This window comes from Larus michahellis, chromosome 1 (genome assembly GCF_964199755.1).
Source record: "Larus michahellis chromosome 1, bLarMic1.1, whole genome shotgun sequence".
NCBI classification, from domain to species: Eukaryota; Metazoa; Chordata; class Aves; order Charadriiformes; family Laridae; genus Larus; species Larus michahellis.
Window position 1 is genome coordinate 98,550,328 of NC_133896.1, and position 23,221 is coordinate 98,573,548.

Here is a 23,221-nt window from a genome sequence, read left to right on the forward strand (position 1 = left end):
GTACTGTTATTTCAACTTAAAATTAATTTTGAATATTTCACTTTTTAAAAGTATATTGAGCTTAACGGCCGAACCTGGAAGCGGTGGCATCGGGAATTGTTTCCAGAGGACGGGGAGGCATCCTGGGTGCCAGACTGGTCTCTCCCCGCCGGGCCGGTGTTGCGGTACGGCCGGTCCCCACCGTGGCCCCGGGGCACGCCCCTGGGGCAACGGGAACGCGAGGCGACAGGGCGACTCCGGCGCGACACGGGCGGTGGCATGGCGGAGGCCACGCCCCCTGCCCCTGAGACCACGCCTACTCTGGGACGTGCCTGCCAATGGCAGCGGAGGAGGGCGGGGAACAGTGGGTTTTGCAGCGCGGCGGCGATTGGCTGCGCCGGCGCCTCGCTCCCATTGGGCAGCCCGCAGACGCTTGGGTGGGATTGGCTGGTTTCAAGAGCGAGGACGGCGGTTGCCGGCTGGCCATGGAGGCTGTTCCCTGCGACCGGCACGGTGAAGGGCGGCGGGGCGGGGGTGACGGGGCTGGGGGGGGTTCCCGCTCCCGCTCTGACCGGTTTCCTTCTTCTGCGCCCTGCAGGGTCCCTCTGCTTCCTGAAGACGGGCGTCCGTGATGGCCCCAACAAGGGGAAGAGCTTCTACGTGTGCGGAGCGCAGGGCCCGGCGGCCTGCGGCTTCGTCCTGCCGGCGACGTAGGTGCAGGGCCGGGGAGGGGGAGGGACGGGTCTTCCCCCCCGCCGTGCGGGTGTTTTGAGGGAAATTCAGTGCTATGTCAGGAGTCGTAAACTTTTATTTTCTTAGCCACGTAGTCTTTGAGAAGACTTGCGAAGTATTCAAAAACTTAACCTCATGAAGTTCAACCAGGCCAAGTGCAAGGTCCTGCACCTGAATCGGGGCAGTCCTAAGCACAAATACAGGCTGAGCGAGAATGGCTTGAGAGCAGCCCTGAGGAGAAGGACTTGGGAGTGCTGGTGGACGAGAAGCTCAACATGAGCAGGCAATGTGCGCTTGCAGCCCAGAAAGCCAACCGCATCCTGGGCTGCATCAAAAGCCACAAGGCCAGCAGGTCGAGGGAGGGGATTCTGCCCCTGTACTCTGCTCTGGTGAGACCCCACCTGGAGTACTGCATCCAGCTCTGGAGTCCTCAGCACAAGAAGGACACAGACCTGTTGGAGTGGGTCCAGAAGAGGGCTGATCGGAGGGCTGGAACACCTCTCCTGTGAAGACAGGCTGAGAGAGTTGGGGTTGTTCAGCCTGGAGAAGACAAAGCTCCAGGCCAGGTTGGATGGGGCTTTGAGCAACCTGGTCTAGTGGAAGGTTGGAACTAGATGGTCCCTTCCAACTCTAACCATTCTATGATTCTGTTTTGTCTCAAGTAATTGTTTTTGGTGTTGCTGTTCCCTGGGCAGCTTGTCTTTATTCTTCCTCTTTTCCTTTCCTCTTTTCAGTATTCCTGCTTCTCACTGCTTGATCCATGAGGGATGCATGGTGGAGCTGCAAGTCCTGGTTCAGCAGGACACAGATGAATACCGGTAAGTTCCTTAAAGTGGGGGAAAAAAAGGTTTGTTGTACAGGTTTGAACGCTTGGCATTGTTTGATGGCGGCTGACTTGCAATTTCCTTCTAGAATTGAAAAGGCTTTTCCAGCCTGGAGGCCTTTACTTAGCATGTTTCAAAATGTTTGTTACTTTTATTAGCAATTATATTCAATGACATAAGCCTAAGTGATCGCTAATGTTTGTTTTTTAACAGAATTGAACATGGCTCTGTGATTGGGTTCATCCAAAACTCACAATGGTTGCATCAAATTCACTAATTTTAATTCTGATAAAGTTCTTGCAGCAGTCCTAGTTGTCTGCCAGTTTGAAAAAGATCACATTCAAAGTTTTTCTGTTCCTGAGGTGCTTTAAAGATGAGGTGGCCCGTGCAGTTTAACTAAAAGAATAGCTGTTTCCTTACACCTTGAAATCATAGGATGCTTCTGAGGCTCTGAACATAGGCAATATTTTTGCCTGAGCAGTTAGGTTTTTTTTATTGCTCAAATTAAAAAACAAGCAACCCAAAAAACGAGGGATTTTTATCCAGAGAATGATGCTTTTGTAAAAAGCTTTGTTGCCAGTGTTCTTGGTCTTTTGCTACACAGAAGACTGGTTGTAAAGTGCAGATCGAGAGAACTTGTCTACAATGGTTTTGATGCAAAGTACTTTTTAAAGAATGCTTATGTCATAATTTAACCCTGCCAACAACTAGCACTATGCAACCTTTCACTCAGCCCCTCTTCCACCCCAAGAAGGGGAGGGAGAAAAGGCGGGCAAAGGGAAAAAAGCAAACCTCATGGGTTGAGGTAAAGACAGCTTAATAGAACAATAAGGGAAAAGGAAAACAATAATAATGGTAAAATAATTTACAAGACACAAGTCACTCTCACTGCCAGTGAATTGGTTGCCCAGCCCAACCTGAGCAGAGATTGCAGATTCCCCTCCCCCCACGGCCACCCCCCATTTATATACTGAGCATGACATCTGTGGTACAGAATATACCATTTGGCCATTCCGTTGTTCTGTCTAGGCTCCTTCTCAGCTTCTATGGGAAGCTGAAAAAAGTCCTTGACTAGTATAAACATCACTTAACAACAACCAAAACGATATGCATTATTGACATTCCTGTCATACCAAATCTGAAAACACAGAAATCACTAGAAAGAAAATTAACTCTACCTCAGCTGAAACCAGGACAGTTTAGAGTTCTTTTACTGGCTCCTGCAGTTCAAATCATGTTTTATTCTTTGGTAGGTTGTTTTACCGATGCCTTAAAAGTAAGTTGAATGGGAAGAAATGGTGTGGAAACATCCCATGGCAGGTATGACTGTTTCATTTGCATTACAGTATCAGCTTATTCCATCATGACTTTTCATTTTGTATACTGTAGTTACCTCTGAGATGACGTAGTGGGAGAGCTTGTGTTTTCTAGCTGAAAAGTGTATCAGCCTGCTGTCCTCCAGATGAGACTTCTCTTACTCCTAAATTGTGTCAAGTAATCACTGTTCTCCAGTCTTAGAAGAAACTTGGGTTTGATCTCCAGCCGTCCTCTTTTCTTGAGGATGATGCTGTTGGGACTTGATCCCCAAAACCCATGGGAATGGCAAAGAAAGCAGAAAAAACAGCAGTTTTGTTTTGTTTTCCTTGTAAAATGTTTATCCCGATCCTGTTAAAATGATAAGAAAGATGTTTATAGAGAATGAAGTCTTGCTTGGGATGATCAGGTTGTGTGTATAGTTAGCAGGCTTTAATAATTTGTATGTTAGCACTTACTCACTTGTACATATTGCAGGATCCAAAAGCTACCAAAGTGTCAAAAGCCTTAGAATCCGAGATCAACACAGCACCTCTCTTCAATCCCACCGGCCAAAGGAATCCGTTCAAAGTGATAGACAAGAATTGTGAACCATCATCCTGGAAACAAATTAATCAAGGAAATGGAGACGACAGTAAAGCAAAAGGAGTAAAAGCAGAGAAAGAGAGCATGCTGGTGTCACATAAAGAAAAGAAATCAACCTCTGATTCCTCCGTAGAGAAAGAACCTCTAGAAGGGCTGAAAACTAAAAAGAAGCAGTCCATGGGAAATAGGATTGATCCAGAACTTAAGGAAAGCACAGTGTCAGAATCTAAACTTGGCCTTTCTGAGACTTGCAAGGGGGAAAACACCCTTTGGGAGGAAGACAAATATAGTGTCAGCGGCAGGGAGTCCAAGAAGTCTTCTGAGTGTGTGGAGAAAGAGCCAGGTGGGAGATCAAAGCTCTTTCCTCCAAGTCTTGGAAAGCAAAGTACGAGTACCAAGCCTCCAGAGGAGGAGCAGCTCGGAGAGAAAGGCTTAAAAAGCTGTGGGGATAAAGAAACCAGGGAGAATGTATACACTGGTCAGAATAGTGGAGAAACTAAACCCGTGTCTAAAGAAGATGCGATTTCCCCAGCGTTGCAACATGCTGCCCTCAAGGGAGGAGCAGAGGCGGTGCTGCCCAAGACACAAATCAGGCCTACTGATGAAATCTCTGGCAGTGACGCTGGTGAAGTGGGACTTGTTTATTCCTCATCGGGTAAAAGTAAACCTGAGAAACCAGGTTTGCAGTCAAGGGAGATTCCTTCAGGAAAAGCGGTAAAGAGTGTGCAGGGCACATCTTTGCTAGGAGCTGCAGCATCGCATCACGTGGAAGGACCTCAGGACCCTAAAGCTCTTCACAACCATCTTGTAGTCCAGCTGAAGCAGAAGAAGGTAACTTATTGCACCTATTGTTCCCTTTTCTTTTTTTCTTTGGTTTTGTGTTCAGGGTGACTTCTCTTACTCGTGACAGGCATCAGAATATGGTATTGCCAATAACTACATTCCATAGTTTTTGTTATAAAAAACCCCTGTTTGCCTAGAGCTCAGAACAGAATCTTGAAATAAATTGAACTATTGTTCTTGCTAGTATAGAAAGAAACATGCAAGTAGGTTGAACCTTTGGGTGCTTTGAGAGAGAAGATTGTCCAAGTCACTTAACTGCCTGTTCATCCTTTTCATAAAAAGGTGGAGGTCCTGCGTCCTTCCATTTCTTCTAAAGTACACTACTGGTTAGTTTACTTTCTGCTAAAAGACTATTTAATCACACTAAATGGCACTTAAATGCTTTTTGAGATTGTAGAATGGTATCAAAATACAAATTACTATGGCATAAGATTAGTGTTTTTAAACTTCTGACCTGATTGCTCTCTGTTGTCAGAGAGCTTGGTAAGAGTGCTCATGTTTTGGATTCTTTTTTGTTTTGTAGAGTACATTGGCTACAGTGAACATTCAGCTGCTGCCAGATAAAGGGGAACGGTTATTAAAGCAAGTGCAGGATTTGGAAGCTGCACTCAGTGCTCTTAATATTTCGACAGCAGATACTACTGGAAAAGGTAGGACTAAATTTTTTTTCCCCAGAACTTTGCAAAACAGTTTGTCTTACTATAGTTGTTAATATTAAGGAAAAATAGCATAAACTTACAAACATGCCATATATAATGTCATGTGGTCTGTATGAAGTGTGTCCATTGAGAATCACTGAAGACGAAAAGCATTAGTTGCAAAGTGTGTGTCTGGGAGAAGATGAATGGAACAACTCAAAAGCTTCCTCTGAAGTGTGGTGGCTTTCCAATTGAGTTTTCTCCCATGGTTAGGTCCCAGGGCTAGTTCTCTTTCCAACTTTGGCAACGTGATTGAGGCAGGTGAGAACTTGCCAGTGAAGTGTTAACTTCCTCCTTGTTGCAGTATCCAACCATGCTGCTTATGCATATTTTGGCTGCTGTGTCTGAATGTTTCAGTTACCAGATACAAGATAAGCAGCATGCCATTCCTGTAAAGTAATTTCCTAATTCCATTAACTAGTCGTAATCACCTGTGGAAGAGAGACATTTTGTTGTTACCTGTATGGTCACCTCGACAGGAGAGTTACTTTGTGATTATAATGGCAATTGTGCTGATGAAAAGATCCAGTTTGACAGCTCTGGAAACTCAAGATCTCTATCGAGGAAGCAGTAACTCACAGGCCACCATGCATCAAGCAGTCCTAATGTCTTATACTATATCTGCTTTTAAGTGAGACAGGCTTTTCCAGGAAGGAAAGAAAAGCTCACGAGCTTTTGGCCCGTTCATTCTTGAATGTTTTGATAGCTTTTGTAACCAAAACATGACAAGAAAGGTGTCTTTAAAAGGAACAAATCCTCTGGGAACAGTGTGCAGAATTGACTTTGTGTTTCGCTGATTTGACCACAAAGTTCACTATGTTGGTATAAACCACGCGTTGAGGCTTGAGCTGAACTGCGTCATCGCCTGTCATGTAGGAGCAGGCTAAAAGCATGCGTGTTAGTAGTTGCAGTGCCTCAGGTGATACAGTAACCTACTACCCTGCTGTTAAATCCATGTGACCACTTAATAATATTTTGCAAGCAGACTGTTGGGCAAAACGAAGGCCCTTCTCTGGGCTGTAGTGCAAGGCTCTGAGGTCCATTGTGCAACCTTTTCAACCTGCTATTCCTTTCCTCTTAAGGGGAGGATAGCACAAGCAGCGGCTGCTGTGAGGAATCTTTGCCTAACCCCTTTGGCAGGCCAGGTGGTACAAAACTGATAACACCACTACCACTCCAGGATCCTACTGCAAGAACCTCTTCAGGCTCACACAGTCACCCCTCTGCTGCTGCTACTTTGGGTTCCAGTGAATATTATGGCCACAGTTTTGGAAGTAAGTACAGAAAGACTTTTTCTCATTAAAGACAACACTGGTGAGGATTATTCGGATATAATCCTGCAACTTGTGGGTATACGTGAGAGTACTAAACTTTTTTTGTTACTGTGAGCTGCATCTGTAGCCACTGAGATCAGTCTCCGAGGTGAAAGATCTGCTTGGGAAGATTAGCTTTGTAAACATATCTCATGCATACTGCTGTATCTTTCCAGTGAACTCTGGTGTGCAGAATCTATATGGAGGAAGAATGACAGAAGACCGAATCAGGGCTGTACGCAGCGCCACAAGTGAGGCTATTAATCATCTTCACAAATCTCTAGAATCCTGTCCGACAGAACAGACAGTAGCCGAAGACCCCTCTGAATTGAAGGTGAGTTGGCAAGAATAGAGGATGTTGTGCTGTTGTTCTTCCTAGTAGCTCCAGCTGCTGTGTTTGGATTTAGTATAAGAATAATGTTAATAACATGTATTGTTTTAGTTGTTGCTAAGTGATGTTAACAGTAAATCAAGGATTTTTTCAGCTTCCCATAGAAGCTGAGAGGGAGCATAGAGTATATAAATGGGGGCTGGCTGGGGAACAGGGATCCACAATCACTGCTCAGGACAGGATGGGCAATCGATCACTTTATTTTGTATATTCTTTTACCATTATTACTATCATTATTATTTTTCTCTTCTGTTACTGTGCTGTTAAACTGTCGTAATCTCAACCCACAAGAGTTTTGTTTTGTTTTTTTTTTCTCCCTATCCTCCCTACCCTACTGGAGCTGGGATGGGGGAAGTGAGTGAACAGCTGCATGGCCCTAGTTGCCAGCTGGGGTTAAACCGCCATGCTTTTAAGAGTCTGTAGGGGTCTTAGACTTGTTGAGAAAAGGGGGAATGTTCTCAGTCCCTCTCCTTGACTGTGATGCCTGTTGTGAGCAAGGTAGGCTCGGGTGGATTTTCCACGTGGGTGAGCTGCCTTTGCATACCCTTGGAGCACTGTGACATGCTGGCTTGGTTTGTGCATAAAACATTAGTCAGACTGATCTATGGTACTGCTGACCTCCTGTCTGCAGGAGCTGCTTATCTTGAGTATCCCTGTCCATGTGGGAAAAGAATGGGTACGCAAACTCCTCTTAGTAAGATTGTGGTAGGACAGTTCAGCTGGATAATGTGGTACAGGAAGCAGAAGTGTCTGAACTTTGCAAAGTGTTTCTTTCAAATCCTCTGTGTTGCCCTCTCAGGTTCCACTGCTGCAGCACCAAAAACAGGCACTCGCATGGTTACTCTGGAGAGAGAGTCAGAAGCCATGTGGAGGAATTCTGGGTAAGCAACAGAACAGGAAAGTGGATTTGGGGGGGCACATATATGGCAGCAACAGTTTGGCACATAACTTACTCTGAGGCCAATAACTGGTTATTTTGTAGGCATGTTGCAGGGGCTTGTTTTTCTGTGTGCTTTGACTAATTACAGCTGTTAACCCATTACAAAATTGTACCCGGGAAATGGTCATACGTGTATCTTTCTTTCCAGGGTTCCTCAGGGCAATTTCTGTTGCAGTATTTACCTCAGTGTAGATCTGATCTAGGAGAGCTCGTTTCTGCCGGGCATCACAACTTCTGTGTGTCTTTTTCCAGCGGATGACATGGGCTTGGGGAAGACTCTAACGATGATTGCTCTCATTCTGGCCCGGAAGCCGCTGAAGACAGAGAAAAGAAAGGAGAAGTTAGAAATATGGCTATCCAAAAATGGTACAGAATTGTTTCCATCATACTGTACATACATTATGATGCAGTGCCATTTGAAATGCCTAAAGCGTTATAGGTTAATGGCTCGTAAACAACAGCCTCTATCTGCGATCACTTCCCTTCTGTAGGGAAATTCTGCTGGGCTTAATGTTTACTGCGCTCCCTTGCAAGGCCTTTCTCTTTATCAGTGTCACTTGTTCTTCCATCGGTTGTGTAGGATTTCCCAACTCATTCGTTTATATTGCTTTGGGCTTTACTTTTTTTTTTATTGATTAGTTAATATGCTGAACCAGTTAAAGCCAGCATATGCTGTTTTGAAAAAAGTCTCATAGTTTTTTCAAAATATGCTTAGTTTTCATAGCATAATGACTTAAATTGGTTACTACTTGCTTCCCAGTAACTGATTTTTTTTTTTCTCTCCCCTGCCCCCCATAAGATTACTTCTATCTTTTCTATAGATATAAGAGATGTGAAGAATTTTTAAAGAGTATTGTTCTACAACCTGTTGCTGTCCCCATCCTCATGGAATTGGTTGTACTACTTTTTCCTGTCTTGTCAATTTTACTGACTCTGTGTGTTTTTCCTGTGTGATTCAAAATGGTAACATTTCAGTCTTCCAGAATAGCAAAGTATTTATTTGGTATTGCATTGTCAGGAGAGATCAAGCTTAGTTCCCCAATTCTAACCTTTCAGCTTATCTAAAGGAAGTGCACAGATATATAGCATAACCCTGAGTGGACAGGAAGTGATGCATTAGTGTTTAAGCAGACTTTTTTCTACCCCTACCCAAAACTAACAGTCCCCAAGAATGCATTGTGGAGATGTCTGCTTCACAAACTCTGCTCACAGCAAAAGTGGGCCAGTCTTAATTGTTGTGACTTTCCAAAACTTCTATCTTTGTTGTAGTCTAATGTGAAGACGTTGAAACCTGTCTGCAATATTTTCCTGCAGATTCCACTGTTATCCCTTCCCACAGCACTTTAATCATTTGTCCTGCATCCTTGATCCATCACTGGAAGAAAGAGATCGACAGACGGGTGGGCTATGGCAAATTGAGGGTCTATTTGTATCATGGGCCGAACCGAGATAAACACGCAGAAGCGTAAGTGCTAAACCATAAATATGACCAAAAAAAGTAAAATACTACTTAACAGGGGACTGTGTACATCACAGTTGAAATTCAGTGGCTGTAGAATGATGGAAGAACCTGAAGTACGGAAATGTGGAGGATACAGAAGGTCAGGCTAATTGATGTCTGCTGGCAAGGTGTATATAGGAAAACCTTTATGGCCTGTACCCATGCTGAGCGGTTTGGTGCAGGCTATTGCTGTTTCTGATAATAAAAAAAAGGGGTACACTCCCTGAAACATCTTCCTTGCACAGATTCTCAGTGGCAGTTTCTTCCATATTTGTGCTTTGTGCTTGTATTTTCTTTTCAGCTGCATGTATAGATCAGAAAATTCTCTACACCACTTCAGGCCATGCTGAGCAGTATTTCTACATGCCAGATTCTAAATAGCGTTCATCTCATGTGGTGTGTGTTCTGTACCACTGACTCTTACTCTCTTCTTGAGCTTGCTGTGTCTACTTCCAGTAATCATAAAATGGGAACAATGTGCCCTTCCTGTTTGACTGCTATGAAGCTCAGTTTTCTGTAAAACTCTTGTAGAACCATGTTCCTAAACCTTGAGCATGCGTTTTGTCTGCCTTGCAAAATAAATTCATCATTTGTTCTTGTTCCTGATTACTACTTTCCTTTCATGCAGGCTCTCTGAATATGATGTTGTTGTCACAACCTACAGCATTCTCTCCAAGGAGGTTCCGACAAGCAAAGAGGAGGGGGAAGTCCCTGCTGAGGACTATGATGTGGGGGTGAGAAGCCATATTGTTGATAGAGGTTTGCCTTAGTGTTTTGTTCTGAGATGTTGCAAACCATTATCATTTCAAGGAGCACCTTATGCTACACTGAGCAGCAGGCTGAATAATTTTTTTCCATAAGTCTCCTGTTGAGTTTGCCAATAAAAATGAAGTGAGAGAAAGTACTGTGAAGTGCCAGAAAAGAGAACAGGATAAAATATTCACAAGAAATACGTTCTGTAGTAATACAAAATACAGTACGTTGAATATAGTTGAAATGTCTTTAAAAGTTATTTTAAGAGGGCAATGATGAATATCATACTTCTTTAAAGGTGAGACTGTGAAGGAACACTAGAATCTCCTGTCAGTATTCTTTGCTGAAGCGCCAACATCGCTTTAAACTACCACAAACCTATTGCAATCTAGATCTTGCTCTTAAAGCAAACAGGCCTTCGAATTTCGTGAAACTTCAAAGTGGTGCCTATAAAACTGTAGAGAGATCCTGCATTTAAAAGTACAGGATATGCCCTTATAGAATAATTATATGTGTTCCTTTATCCTAGCCTAGCAACAGTTTATTGGTACAGAATGTCTTTTGGGAAGGAAGAGGCGATAAACTGTTAAAAGCAAGAAAACCAGCAAAGGATTAGAAATTGTCATCAAGAACAGACAAACATTATATTCTTCGTCTTATAAACTTTTGTGGAAGCTTTGGAGAGATTATTTCTTTTGAGAGCACCTCTTACGTGACAGTAAGAGCTCAGATTACTGATGGCTAACATCAGGAAAATGCTTTTTTCTGGAAAAATGTTTGCTTGTGGCTCTTTAGAGAGCCTAGCAAGGTTATTGTGCTTGGTTATAAATAGTCTGCTTTTTCTTTCAGAGTGGGTCATCTCCCTGTTCCCCTCTGCTCAGGGTAGCTTGGGCTCGAGTTATATTGGATGAAGCTCACAATATTAAAAACCCAAAGGTTCAAACCTCTATAGCTGTGTGCAAACTGAGAGCCAGCGCCAGGTGGGCTGTCACCGGGACGCCAATACAGAACAACTTACTAGACATGTACTCTCTCCTGAGGTGAGCTGGCCGCACGTGAACACATGGACAGGGCTCCAGTTCCAGTAGTTCTTAGCTGATGAAGTGCTGAAGCTGGTTTCTAAGTTTGAGAGGTTTCTATGACATGGGGTAGCAAGACTAGTTATATTAACAGTTAAGGCACTGGATTGCAAAGCCCGTGGCTGAGGCATTGTGCAAGGCTGACCATGGGTCTAATGTTGCGTAAAGATATTCTGTTTTCATAGAGAACAAAAGGGAAGCTACTTCAGATCTCCTATATCTCCAAGATGAATATCAACAAAGCCAATCTGAATGAACAGAAGTTTTGTGTGATAATCCTTGTTCCTACCAGGGCAGTCTGGGAGAATCTTATTAAAGAGTGTTGTGCTACAAGGGCTTTGAAGAAAAGGGTGAAAACTTTGGCTTCTTGAAACAAATTATAAACAGGTTAAGCTTTGTGCTCCTTGTTGTTGAAAAGAAAAAGTTTATGAAGGGTGCTGGAGGACCAGAGACCATTTTACATTTGAAATGAATTTTGGATAATTGAAATTAATTTTCAATTAAGAGGTACAGGAGTTTGAAATAGCAAATAATACGCTTTTTGGTGAGTGACAGTGCTTCTTGATGCCCTTCATTTGCTGGTGATGCTTGAGACGTAACAAGCAAAGAGGAAGCGATGGGTACAGAACCAGAAAGATGCTTTCATGGTGCTAGTGATGGTGAGACTTTTGGGCAAACCAGTTATCGGCATCATTACACTGGAAGTCTTCTACAGCTCCTAGCAGTTGTGGCTGAATGGGAAATAGTTTATTTTGGATATCAAGGAATTTGATTCTGGTCATTCAAGAGTAACTGAAGAACTTTTCTTCCCTTGGTATGAAGTCTCCTTCCCTCATGTTGTAGGTTTCTACGTTGCTCTCCTTTTGACGAGTTCAAGGTGTGGAAGTACCAAGTGGATAACAACACAAAAAAGGGAGGAGAGAGGCTGAGTCTCTTAACCAGGAGCCTCTTACTACGGAGAACTAAGGACCAGCTGGATTCAACTGGCAAGCCCTTGGTAAGAACTTCACCCTCCACAACTAGACAATCATTCCATTGCTTTCCTTGCAGCAGCCAGTCAGTTCTTTACATGCATGAGCTTGTTAATGGGTGGGGTTTTCTGTCTACAGCAGTCTCTTGAGCAAGCGGAGTTGAATGCCTGTGGGATACTTTGATTGCTTATCGAGAAAGCAGAAATATAAAGAAGAATAAAACCTTTCAGTTATGAATTGCATGCGGAGGAGAATATGTTAAGTAATTGCAAGTAGATGCCCACTTAGTGGAAAGTTAGTCTAGGTTTTGGAGCTAGCCTAGATCTCTGAGAATCAAAGCTGCTGCATGTCAAATGGATCTGGTGCATGCTAGAGCATTGGCTTTCTGCGTTACTCTTTACAAACACTGTTATAGTGAGTAGTAGATCATCGGTGTATCTGCAAGCCGTTCAAAGGTGTAGTTTTGGTGTACTGTCTGATTCTGAATGAGGAACTTAGAAGCTACTTTTACAATGCAATAAATGAATTCCTCCATGGTGTCTCTGTGGAAGTCAATGCTTAGTTGCTCATGCCTTTTGTTGTCGGATGATTTGGAATAAAGATTATAATCTTGAGTGTTAACCAGGCTACTTGGAGTTCAATGGGTATCTATATTGTGTCATAATTGCATTAATATTAATAATTTTAATTAAGAAACAAACAGCTGTCTTCTGTCTTCTAAGACTTTAGAACACTGTGTTAAATCTTGGAACACTGGTGTTCGTGATGCTGTATAAGATTTTTGCACTATTTACATCTGATCCTGTGTATTTTTACTTCAGGTATCTCTGCCCCAGCGTAGCACGCAGTTGCATCAGTTAAAACTGTCAGCAGAGGAGCAGTCTGTGTACAATGTGCTCTTTGCAAGATCCAGGTATGAATGTGAGAAGGGGTAGGGTGTTTTGTGGTTTTGTTTCTTACTGGTGTGAGAAATCAGAAAGACAACTCCACTTAAGATGAGCAGAGCTTTTGGACAAATTCCTGTTAACTTTTTCCCTGTCTGAATACCTGTTAAGCATGTTTGAAAATATATTGCTTGTTCTGGTAATAGCTGAAACATGCATTATTTTTTTTTCCTCCCGTATCTTCCTGCCTTGTATGAGCTTTGTATCCTAGCCTTTCTTGTTGATTTCACGACTCCACAGACTTAGAATTGCAACAGTAGTTCTTAAATGATGATGTGCCAGAACCTGTAAAGGAGAGCATTTATCTTCTTCGCCCTGTGATACTTAAAAATTGGAAATTATGCTGGCCTCTCCAGATGACTGTAATGCAAACCAGCATCATTTTGTGTTTTCCTACGGTTTCTTTCAACAGTGTTGCTGTAAAGAGTCTTCTTTCATTTTAAATATACATTTAAAGATGTCCTTTTGTTATGAAGAATGTTATCCATTGGGCCCCTGGCTCCTATTGTACTCAAGGTGTTCCAGTAAAGCAGACTTGCTTCCTCTTGTGTTTTCCAAAATGGATCTTGGTTTTTATCATATTCAGGTTAAACAAAACTCTTTGTGATATTTTGTGACTAAATCATTAATTAAGCCATCCTTACCTTAATGCATCATCAGCTTGCTTGTTAACATGGGTCCCTCTTGCCTTTTTTCCTGCTGTAAATCCCACAGTTTTTGTCTTGTTTTTCCAGGTCAACACTGCAATCCTACCTGAAGAGACAAGAGCAGAAAAATGAAGGCAGAGAGTATGCTGGTGGTAACCCATTTGAGAAAGGTTTGAGCACACTCTCCCCTGAAAACATTTGCAGAAGTGACTCTTAAGTGCACAACTGAGGAGGGGGAACAGACCTGGCCACAGGGGATCAGGACTTAAAAAATTCTTTGGAAGATGTTTTGCTGCTCCCCTGATGTTACAAAGAATCCTGCCATAGCATTCCCAAAGTCTGTTCTCACTGCTGTGGCTCTGGGCAAATCTCTTAACCTGCCTAGGTCTAAAACACCCTTCTGAAATAAAGGTGTAATTGCTCTGTTGCTGGAGGTGGCTGGGCAGTGCTTGGAAATGCCTCCAAGAGCTCTTGATATTTTGTCTTCCTTCCTTGGCAGTTGCACAAGAGTTTGCGGTCAGTCAAAAGGAATTTCTAGCAGGCTCCCAAAGTGACTCCCAGGTCTCAAGTACAGTCCATGTCTTGTCCATGCTCTTGAGGCTCCGTCAGTGTTGCTGCCATCTCTCCTTACTGAAAGTGGTAATTGCATTGTATTGTGGCGGGGTGGGGTTTTTTGTTGGGATTTTTTTTTTAAAGTGTGTAAGTTAACAGACTTTGTAACACCCTTGCATCTCTTAGCTACGGGGTGTATGAACTGAGCCATTTCTAGGACCGTGTGTTTTACAGTCCAAGAGGTTTTAGATGGGGAATACTTCCTACTGAAGAGTTCCCAGCATGACCTATGTGGGCAGCTGTGTCCCTGGAAATACCTTCATTTGGATAAAAAAAAAATATAATAAAATTGTGATGGCGAAGAAGAATTCTTGATCTTAACCTAGTCTTGAAAAGTGCACAAGTTACAAGTGTGGCCTGTTTGAAGGGCTTGTGTGTTGGAGAGCTCTACAAGTGCCTTGACTGAAGTTGCCTTGCATGAAGTACACTAATCTTTCAGAAGTTTTTGCTGTGTCAAATAAAGCAGCTGTAGAGTAAGTCCAGATACTAAGGGAATAGGCAAGGATTTATCTTCTAACATCTTTAATCCTGCAATTGTTAACTGCTATGGGAGGGGGAATCTGAGGAGACTGAACCGCAGAAAATGGCTGAGCTGACATGTTTTCCCTACTCTGCTCCTTCTTGGGGCAGAATAAGGGGCCAAAGGGACTGTTGGTCTGACACAGTAGTGTTTCTTATTTGTTCTTTCTTCATATTGCATAGCTTCCTTCAAACCCTGCTGTCCTCAGCAGACACCATGCAGACTGTGGATCAGTACTGAACTTGACCGCAGGCTTGACTGTGATCCCTTATTATATTGCTTTCTTTCCCACAGGCTCTGGACCAAGTTAACTTGAGCAGCGAAGGCCTTTCCCTCTCCATTGAGGAGCAACTTAGTGCTTTGACCCTGTCTGAGCTCCAAACTCCTGATTCCAAGTCAACAGTCTACCTCAATGGCACAGCTTTTAAAACTGATATCTTTGAAATCACCAGGGAGAGCACCAAGGTATTCTGCTTGTGACTTTCTTACCTTCCTGGAGAAGCTTGGATTTCAGCACTTTGCCTTTTTAGTTGTTAATTAATTGTCATGCTTTGCAGGCTAAGTTGTCAATTTAGATGAAATCAGGTGAGTAGGTTGATAGTCGTCTGAACCCCTTCTGGGAATGCTCCAACTTATCAGGATGGCAATAAAGCTGTGAGAATCTGACTGCTGAAAGTCTGTCAGTGAAAATCTTGAGCATTGGATTCACAGAAGTTTAGAAAAGCATGCATGTGAGAGCATGGTGCTTGTGAAGAGCTAATGAAAAATAGGATGGCAGCAAGAGCGGTGGCCATAACTTGACTTGTCACAGGAATGTTGGAATCTATAAAACATGCTTGTATAATTTGGTTTCTTAACCGTGTTTTCCAGGGTGGGAGTGTTCTTACTAATGACTATTAAAATATCTTGAAAGTCTGAGCACAGAAGAAATTCCAGTTGAAGAGTTATTTTGATCACTTCCTATTTTAATGAAGAATAGCCAAGCATGAACTGGGTTATGGCAGCAGACTGATTTTTTTTTTTCCCCCTCAGATAGCTCATCTCTTGGCTGAACTGAAAACTATTCAGAGTCACTCGGATTCTCAGAAAAGGTTAGTAAACATGTCCTTTTCTTTAGTCATAATGATTGAGAGAAGCATGTCTCTTGGCAGCAGCAGAAATAATTTAAAACAATTGAATACAAAACTCCTGGTATGGTAAAATATTGGCAGTACTGCAGTAGTTGAAAGCAGATTTTCAGGGAAAATAATCCAAGACAAAATAGAATAGTTTAAGATGTAGGTAAGTGTAAACATAAGGGAATGTGTGAGGAATCTCAGGCCTTGAGGTCCCGGAGGGCTCTTCTTTTCTCCAAAACCAGAATTGTGAATAATTTGGTTGTGCTGAGAAATATTTGCCCTCAGCTCTGCAACCCATGCCACCACTGAAAAAAGGTGGGGGAAAAGAGTAGTCATTAAAACTGAACCTGTTTAAGATAAAGGAATGCATAGATTAGAGGATTTAAGTGTTGCTGAAGTCCTGCAGCTCTTGCTGTGCAAGTTCTGTCTGTCTTTGCTCTGCACCAGACTGCAGTGTTACAGAGTTTTCTGCTTGCTTTTATTAAGCAAGGTAGAATGCACTTAGAGGTGTGTGGATGCAAAGTAGTTACACCTGTGTTATGTTGGGGGTAGGTTGGAAAGGGAAGTCCTATTTTTGGGCAACTCCAGAGTTGCACCATATGTAGTAAGCTTTTTTCCAAAGTTTTTTCCAAAAAGATTTCCCACCATAAGAATGGGAACACCAACATTACTTTTGTTCCCTACCAAAAAGCTGTTGAACAAATTATTGCCTTACAAACTGTTTAATCCAAAAAGTGTGGGGAGTGCCTAGGGAAATCCAGGTTTGGTGTTGCTACTGATTCATTTTGCACAAAAAGTTCAGAATTGTGATTGGTAGGTGGCAATGTAAAATCCAGAAATAGAGGTGAAACCTAGAGACTTAATTTGTGTGAAGCTTATTGTGTATTAGCCTTCCACAGCAGGTTCTACCACTACACCTACAGGTGAATCTATTTCTGAATTGGGAAGGGATTTGGCTTTAGTATGCAGGTGGGAAGAGTGCCTGAATCATTGTCTCCTCTTAAGTAAGACACTGCAATAACCAAACTGTTACAGTACACACAGAGCTTGTTCTAAACTCCTTTTTCTCTCTCTCTCTCCAGTGTTGTTGTCTCTCAGTGGACAAGTATGTTGAAAGTTGTGGCTGTGCATCTCAAGCGTCTAGGGCTCAAGTTTGCAACAGTGGATGGCTCTGTCAATCCTAAAGAGAGAATGGATGTGGTAGAAGAGTTCAATAACAATCCCAAAGGGCCTCAGGTATGCAGTCAGGCAAGAGAAACAGTTCCTAGTGCTGCTGTGAGCATCTGTGATAACTGACTTCGTGATTCCATTTGCTGGCACTACTTTCATCTGGATCTCTAGGTGCCAAGATCAGCAGGGAAGGAGGTAGCTGTAAAAACAAATTTACATCTTGTAATAGGCAGGAGCAGCTGCTAAAAAACTCCTTTTGATGTTAACCTTCTGTACTGAGATCATCTGACTCCAAAGCTAGTTCAAAGGTTGTCCAAGTCTTCAGTGTGTTCAAAGATGTTTTTGCCACAGAGAGTAATGTGGAAGGTAGGCGTCTAATTAGCTCTACTCAGAGCAGATTGGTTGTTTCCAGCTCATGCTTCTGCATTGGAGGGTGTTTCTTTCTGTGTATCACCTGCTTGACAAGGAACCTGTAAGACTTTATTGCTGTTTTCCAACGCATCTGACACTTTTTACCAGACTAATCTTTTTGAGAAGAGAGGATGACAGTTGAATCTGTGAATGAGCCTAAAATTAATAAGAGCATATCTCACACTGGTATAAAGATAGGAAGACTGGGATTGGGGCAAGAGAAGTCATAGTTTTGCACACCCAAAATAAGGTGACTTCTTTCACTTTTGAGTTATTGGGGGTGGTGGCGTTTAAATACTGATGAACTACAGTGTGTCGTCTCTTCTTAAAAATAGCTTCTAGTCTGAAATTTTGGCCGAGGGAAGGAAGCTTGCCAGGTGACTAAAGACATCTGAATCCAAATTAACTGTTCATAGTGATTACACTTTCATCTGGATGCTGACATTCCTGTTGGTGAGGCAGGACAGGCTGTCTCCTCTGAGGATGGATCTGTGACTGGAAGGGGAGAATGTGGTACCTTAGCTTGTTTTCTTTGTTGGATTTCTTGAACAAGCTATCTACAAAATAGATATTTCTCCTTCTAGCTTTGAACTTAAACAAAGGAAGATTTCTGCCAGCTATACGAATAGCTGACCCCTTAAACAAGATCAGGGTTTTAAGGTACCATACCGTGAAATAGAGTTGTAAATATCTATAGCAAGTGTCTCTGTCCTTAATTGAGTTCTCTTCCTGCTGCACAAGAAATCTTCTCTAAATTGACCATCTGCTATATCCCTTATTCCTCCCCAGCTACTCATCTTTTTCTGGATACTAGGTTACGTGGAAACAAAGTGAAAGGAGTAGCAGGCCATTTCAGTCCATTTGCCTGTGTTTAAGTAGTCAGTATTGTTAATTCAGAGTTGATGCTTGATTGGGCCTGTTGTTGGCAACGGGCTGTCATCAGAGAGGCCGGTCATTTGAGGAGAGAGACTGAACTTCCCAGTCCTTCCTCTAGTCTGCCAAAAAAAAAAAAAGTATCAGGGTAGTATATATGGAATGGTAGGCTGGCCTCTCTGAGCCATAACTTCCACGTCCAGGCTTCTGTGCCTCATCAAGTAGCATCTGGTAAGCTCCCAAACACATAATAAACATATGTATGTAATATAAATATGATAAACATATCCTTTGGTTCAAATTAATGTGGAGTATATGAAGCATTAATTTTCTGGAAACAGGCTCCTTAACTGAACTCTCTTTTGGCCTTTGAAGGTATTGTTGATCTCGTTGCTGGCTGGAGGTGTTGGTCTGAATTTAACTGGAGGAAACCACCTCTTTCTCCTTGACATGCACTGGTAAAGAGAAATAAAAGTTCCGTCTCAGAGGATATATGTAGGGCATGCAGCTTGCCACATGTATTGTGATGTCTGATACAACTAGGTTAGGAGGGAAGCATTTAGCTGAGTGTAAGGGTTAGTTATTAGTTGTGGAAAAGTGTTTTTACTATGGCCTTATTCCAAGACATTCTAATTTGTCAATCCAGTGCTTACTGCCATGAAGTACAGTTCTGTAGGGACAAAAAAATAGAGGAGGATAACAGCAATCCAAAGAAGCAAGTATGCAGTTTGTATCACAAAATGATACTGGAGACTTGGCAGTCCCTGGCTTAATTTCTTACAGTAATGAAAATGGTACAGTAATGCCTACAGGAATTTGTCTGGAAACAGATCGATTGTGTGGAGCATAGTCCGTAATTGGGCATACCTAGCGTACCTTGGGGTTTTACAGGGTTATGAAAATAGTGCATATGAGCTCCTAATATTTATGTTGTCTCTCATCAAAGTCAGAATCACAATTTTTAAACTTAGTGTTGCTCATGGGAACTTAGGAAGAAAACTAATGAGCTTCAGTACAAAACCAGCTGCTGAGTAGCAGCATTAAGGCGATGTTTCTACAGTATGGAAGTTACGCCAACAAGCATTCCCTGTAACCATGTGTCAAACAGAAACATTTCTCATGTAAATATTCTTGACTGAAGGCCTCTTTCAATGGAGTTTGCCTTCCTGCTTTGCTCTCCTCTTTCCTTACCAGCTATTCAGCATTCCCTTGAGTACTAACTATTGGCCAGAAATACAGGGCTACATGGAACAGTGGTCTAATTCATACAGCTGACTTTGTGTGGCATTGCAGCACACTTCTACCAAGGGCAAAGGGAGATACAGTCAGGGTGAACATTGGTGAGCAGGCTAGTAAACCTAAGGTAACCTGGGAGTGGTTTTAGTTCTACAGAGGAAGAAAATGGGATGCTCTGGAGGCAGGAAAATGAGGCAAGCACAGAGGCTTTGATATTTCAGTTATTCCTGAAGACAAGCCCTTAAGCTATCTTTTTTTTACCATGCAGGAATCCTGCTCTCGAGGACCAGGCATGTGACCGCATTTACCGAGTGGGGCAGCGGAAGGACGTTGTGATACACAGGTCAGGATTTTCCTCAGCAGTGAGTGAGGCTGTTGCTTATGTACTGTCTGGCGTTTGTTTGGGAGGCGAGGCCTTAGTTTGAGGCTTGTTTCTTTACTTAAAGCTAGGCATAAGGTCTGACAGGGGGACTGGGGCTTGGGCACTGAGATAGAGACCACGTGAAAATGTTTCTATGTGGCACTTGCCTGCGTGTTGCTGTCCTGATAGCTAGCAGAGTTGTATTGTTTTTCAGCCTATGGTTTAGTGGGAATGATCCTGTTCATTCCTGAGAACAACTGAGGCACCAAACCATTTCTCTTCTTTTGTTGAGTGGAGATTTTTCACTGTGCTCCCTAAGCCTGGACCTTTCTAATACCACTAACGTAAACGTAGAGCACTTATAATAAGTGGCAAAGTTGACTTTTTTTAGAAAAAGCATCTGTAATTGTAAGGACTAAAGGGCTAGCTTGGTTATTGTAAATGCACAGCAAATTCAAAGGAACTGGAATCTAAAATACTATTTTGTGTACAATGCTTTTAGTGTAATAGGTGCCATCAATTATCAAACAATCACTACAGGATTTTGTCACAGAATTACTATTGCTTCACATGACCAAAGTTGAGGCCTAAAGTGCATCAGACTTTGTTATTTGAAATGTTGCAATACCTGGATATGAGAACAGCTGTTTTCTGTGCACGGGTATGTTTTGTCGGTCACATAATAGGCTGTTCATTTTTAAGTGAGACAAGTCTTTTGAAATTTACTGGGAAAGCGCTGATATAATGCTGATGCTTTTTCCTAGCAGTTGAGATGATGTGTCTTTGGTTTTGGTTTTTTTTAGGTTTGTCTGTGAAGGAACAGTAGAAGAAAAGATTGTACAACTCCAGACGAGGAAGAAAGTTCTCGCCCAGCAGGTGCTGTCAGGCAGAGGGGAGGCCTTCACTAAGCTCACTCTGGCTGACCTCAAAACTCTCTTTGGCATCTAATTATCCTTTACAATACACAACGGAAAGTGATTTTATACCTACAATTAACGTTGCTGACTTCAACAAAGGACTGCTGGTTTAAGGTGTTTTTTTATTTTGAACAAATAACTACATTTTTATACTGTCCCAGGAAGAGAAGTTACCGACTTCAGGAATTTGGTTTAATACTAAAATTAGATTGCATATCCAAAGGTTAATCAAGTTATAAATTAAGCTATTGTTTTAAGACACTTTTGAGTAAATATTAAAAACAAATATTTGCTTGTTTCTTGGTTTCCTATGTTATGCTTTTTAGTCAGAAAACTTTCTTTTCTCTTTAGGACAGGAGAAGCACAGGCATAAGTGAAACAAACAAGAGAGACAAGTGTGAGGTAGGAAAGTTCAGAGGTTGAGTGGTGAGGTTGGGTGGGCATGAAGGAACCAAAAAAAAAATTAAAATTTTTGAGCATGATGGTATAAGATGACTATATAAACTTTAGAATGTGTAAGTAACAAAACTAAGGAAGGAAGGACTTAGAGGAATACTTCATTTTCTTTTTTGTTCCTTGGGAGGACTTTTTATATCTGAGAGAAGCATTTCCATCCCCTGCTTAAAATATTTATTCAAGCAGGGAAATAGATTTCTGTTCTGTTGCTATGAAACAGAACCTGAATTCCTGATTGTTGTGGTTTGTTTTTTTTTAATTCTTCAGAGTATTAAATAGCGTAAGGTTGCCTTGGTGCAAATCTTTTAATGTATAGACTATTCTTCTTTAGAAGATGCTCTCATTTTGTAATAGTAGATGAGTTGCAAGTCCTTGATTAATGGTTTGTATTCCTCTTGCTATTAGAAATGGTATGTGCAGGTGGGTGAAGTTTCTAGGAAAATACTTTTTTATTGGTGGTGCATCTGCCCCGTTTCCATCTCCCTCTGCTGTGCAGGTGAAGCTGTGGCATTATTCCAATTTCTTGCGGAGATACAGGGGCTAGAGGGCACAAAGGTAGTAATTTGTATTTTTTGTGTGTATGTGTCCATAAATTCAACCATGGTGGAAGTGCCTTGAGCAGCTCTCAGAACCAAGGAAGGCTGTGCAACTTGGGCAATTTAACCATAATCTCAGTTTGGGCAAGATAGCAAGGCAAATGAGCAGTGTGCCACGCTGGTTTTCTGAAAAAACATCTCAGAACGTCTTCCACGAGGCAGGAAGCCATGGACTGACTTTCCAAAAGTACTTATTTTGGCTTGGATGTTTAGGTGAGCAGAACTTGGGTTATACTTTCTTCTCTGGAGTTCACGTATGTTCTGGTCTGAGCTCCTCTCCCTTTCCTTGGAGTGACTGTTAGCCTAGCAGGCTTCCCTCTTTAATGTATATTACTAAATACAGTATAAGCTAATCTCTTGTACACCTTATGCCTTCATTCGGTGTGTCTTCCTTTGGCTGAATGTGAGTATAGTCACAATGCAGGATAACTGTTAGGTGTATCGGATATTATTGTGGGTATTAATTGCTTTTTCTATTTGTATGAAATTCTGTCCAGGAAAGGGCTTTGGCCTTTTTTAGGAAACCCCAACAACCCAGGGGCTAGGAAGTGACAGTCAGCTTAACTGAGAGAGATTCTGGAGCTGAAGCTCTAGCACCTACCTTTAGACACCATCTTCTGAAATGGCAGATTAATGCAGCTAAGAGAAATGAATGAAGAATATGTGGGTTTGGTATTCAAGGTCAAATTCTTAAAGGAAGTGTGTTGGGAGGGGGGAAGTGGTTTGACTTCACACTGAGCAAAAGCGTATCTCAAAATACAGCTAAATAATGTTAGCCCCTGTGTAACCAGGCCTTTGAATCTCGCTGCAACACAAAAATATTAGGGCTTTACTTCTTTACAGAAAAGCAACTTCGCTATAACAGTTAATATAAAGAAAACCAGGGCTTTTTTTTTCTATTCCTTTGCTCCTGCCACCCGTACACAGGGTGTCCCATTTTGACTTGGGGTGCCGGTTGGACAGGCGCGGCGGCGGAGCTGAATGGGGCCGGCAGAAAAGCATATTCAAGTGTCAGGATGGCCGAGCGGTCTAAGGCGCTGCGTTCAGGTCGCAGTCTCCCCTGGAGGCGTGGGTTCGAATCCCACTCCTGACAACTTCGATTTTATTTTTTTTTGCGCGTTATTTTGAGGCGCTGTAGCCGCCGCGACGGGGAGGGGAAGGCACCTGCCGAACGCGGGGGGGCAGCCGTTCTGCACTGGGGGTGGTCAGGACAACCGTAGCCAGGGGTGGGCTCCGCCATCAGGGGCGCTGGGAAGCCGTGGTGTATGGCGGCCGGTTAGCTCAGTTGGTTAGAGCGTGGTGCTAATAACGCCAAGGTCGCGGGTTCGATCCCCGTACGGGCCAGCAGTAACTTTTTGAGCTAGTCTGTGTTTTGGGGGCTGCTTGGTGTGTTTCTCCCCCCACCCACCTTTTATTGATCAGGGTAAGTCACGGTGT

At 42.6% G+C, this 23,221-nt stretch overlaps 1 protein-coding gene and 2 non-coding genes across 6 annotated transcripts; all 3 read left to right on the forward strand.

The window, feature by feature from the left end:
• The first annotated feature begins 416 nt into the window (after positions 1-416).
• On the forward strand, positions 417-21,217 carry TTF2 (transcription termination factor 2). 4 transcript variants are annotated; one of them, XR_012588391.1, is made up of 24 exons: positions 417-492; positions 578-689; positions 1,446-1,529; positions 2,789-2,855; positions 3,327-4,265; positions 4,801-4,927; positions 6,058-6,249; positions 6,465-6,622; positions 7,479-7,560; positions 7,872-7,985; positions 8,934-9,084; positions 9,749-9,854; positions 10,723-10,913; positions 11,796-11,949; positions 12,745-12,836; positions 13,602-13,684; positions 14,014-14,153; positions 14,941-15,111; positions 15,204-15,231; positions 15,679-15,737; positions 16,847-17,000; positions 18,594-18,676; positions 19,723-19,797; positions 20,619-21,031. XR_012588391.1 is itself a non-coding variant. In XM_074595204.1 (23 exons), the coding sequence occupies exons 1-23, from the start codon at positions 465-467 to the stop codon at positions 20,761-20,763; spliced, it is 3,507 nt and encodes a 1,168-aa protein (XP_074451305.1). In that variant the 5' UTR covers positions 417-464; the 3' UTR covers positions 20,764-21,217. The 4 variants fall into 4 exon arrangements, 2 of the variants coding, with proteins under 2 accessions (XP_074451305.1, XP_074451314.1); XR_012588390.1 differs by having other exon boundaries at positions 15,204-15,737; XM_074595204.1 differs by lacking the exon at positions 15,204-15,231 and having other exon boundaries at positions 20,619-21,217.
• Positions 21,218-22,794: 1,577 nt separating this feature from the next.
• Positions 22,795-22,877, forward strand: TRNAL-CAG (transfer RNA leucine (anticodon CAG)). Its single transcript has one exon. It is a non-coding gene; the product is annotated as a tRNA-Leu (tRNA).
• A 177-nt stretch (positions 22,878-23,054) lies between these two features.
• Positions 23,055-23,128, forward strand: TRNAI-AAU (transfer RNA isoleucine (anticodon AAU)). The gene has a single exon. It is a non-coding gene; the product is annotated as a tRNA-Ile (tRNA).
• Positions 23,129-23,221: the final 93 nt, after the last annotated feature.

What these genes read in the sequence shown, in the direction of transcription:
- TTF2 (XM_074595204.1), top strand. Translation starts at nt 465, where the DNA reads ATGGAGGCTGTTCCCTGCGACCGGCACG. An exon ending in TGTTCCCTGCGACCGGCACG is followed by an intron (nt 493 to 577) that starts GTGAAGGGCGGC and finishes TGCGCCCTGCAG; the next exon opens with GGTCCCTCTGCTTCCTGAAG. An exon ending in AAGGACGTTGTGATACACAG is followed by an intron (nt 19,798 to 20,618) that starts GTCAGGATTTTC and finishes GGTTTTTTTTAG; the next exon opens with GTTTGTCTGTGAAGGAACAG.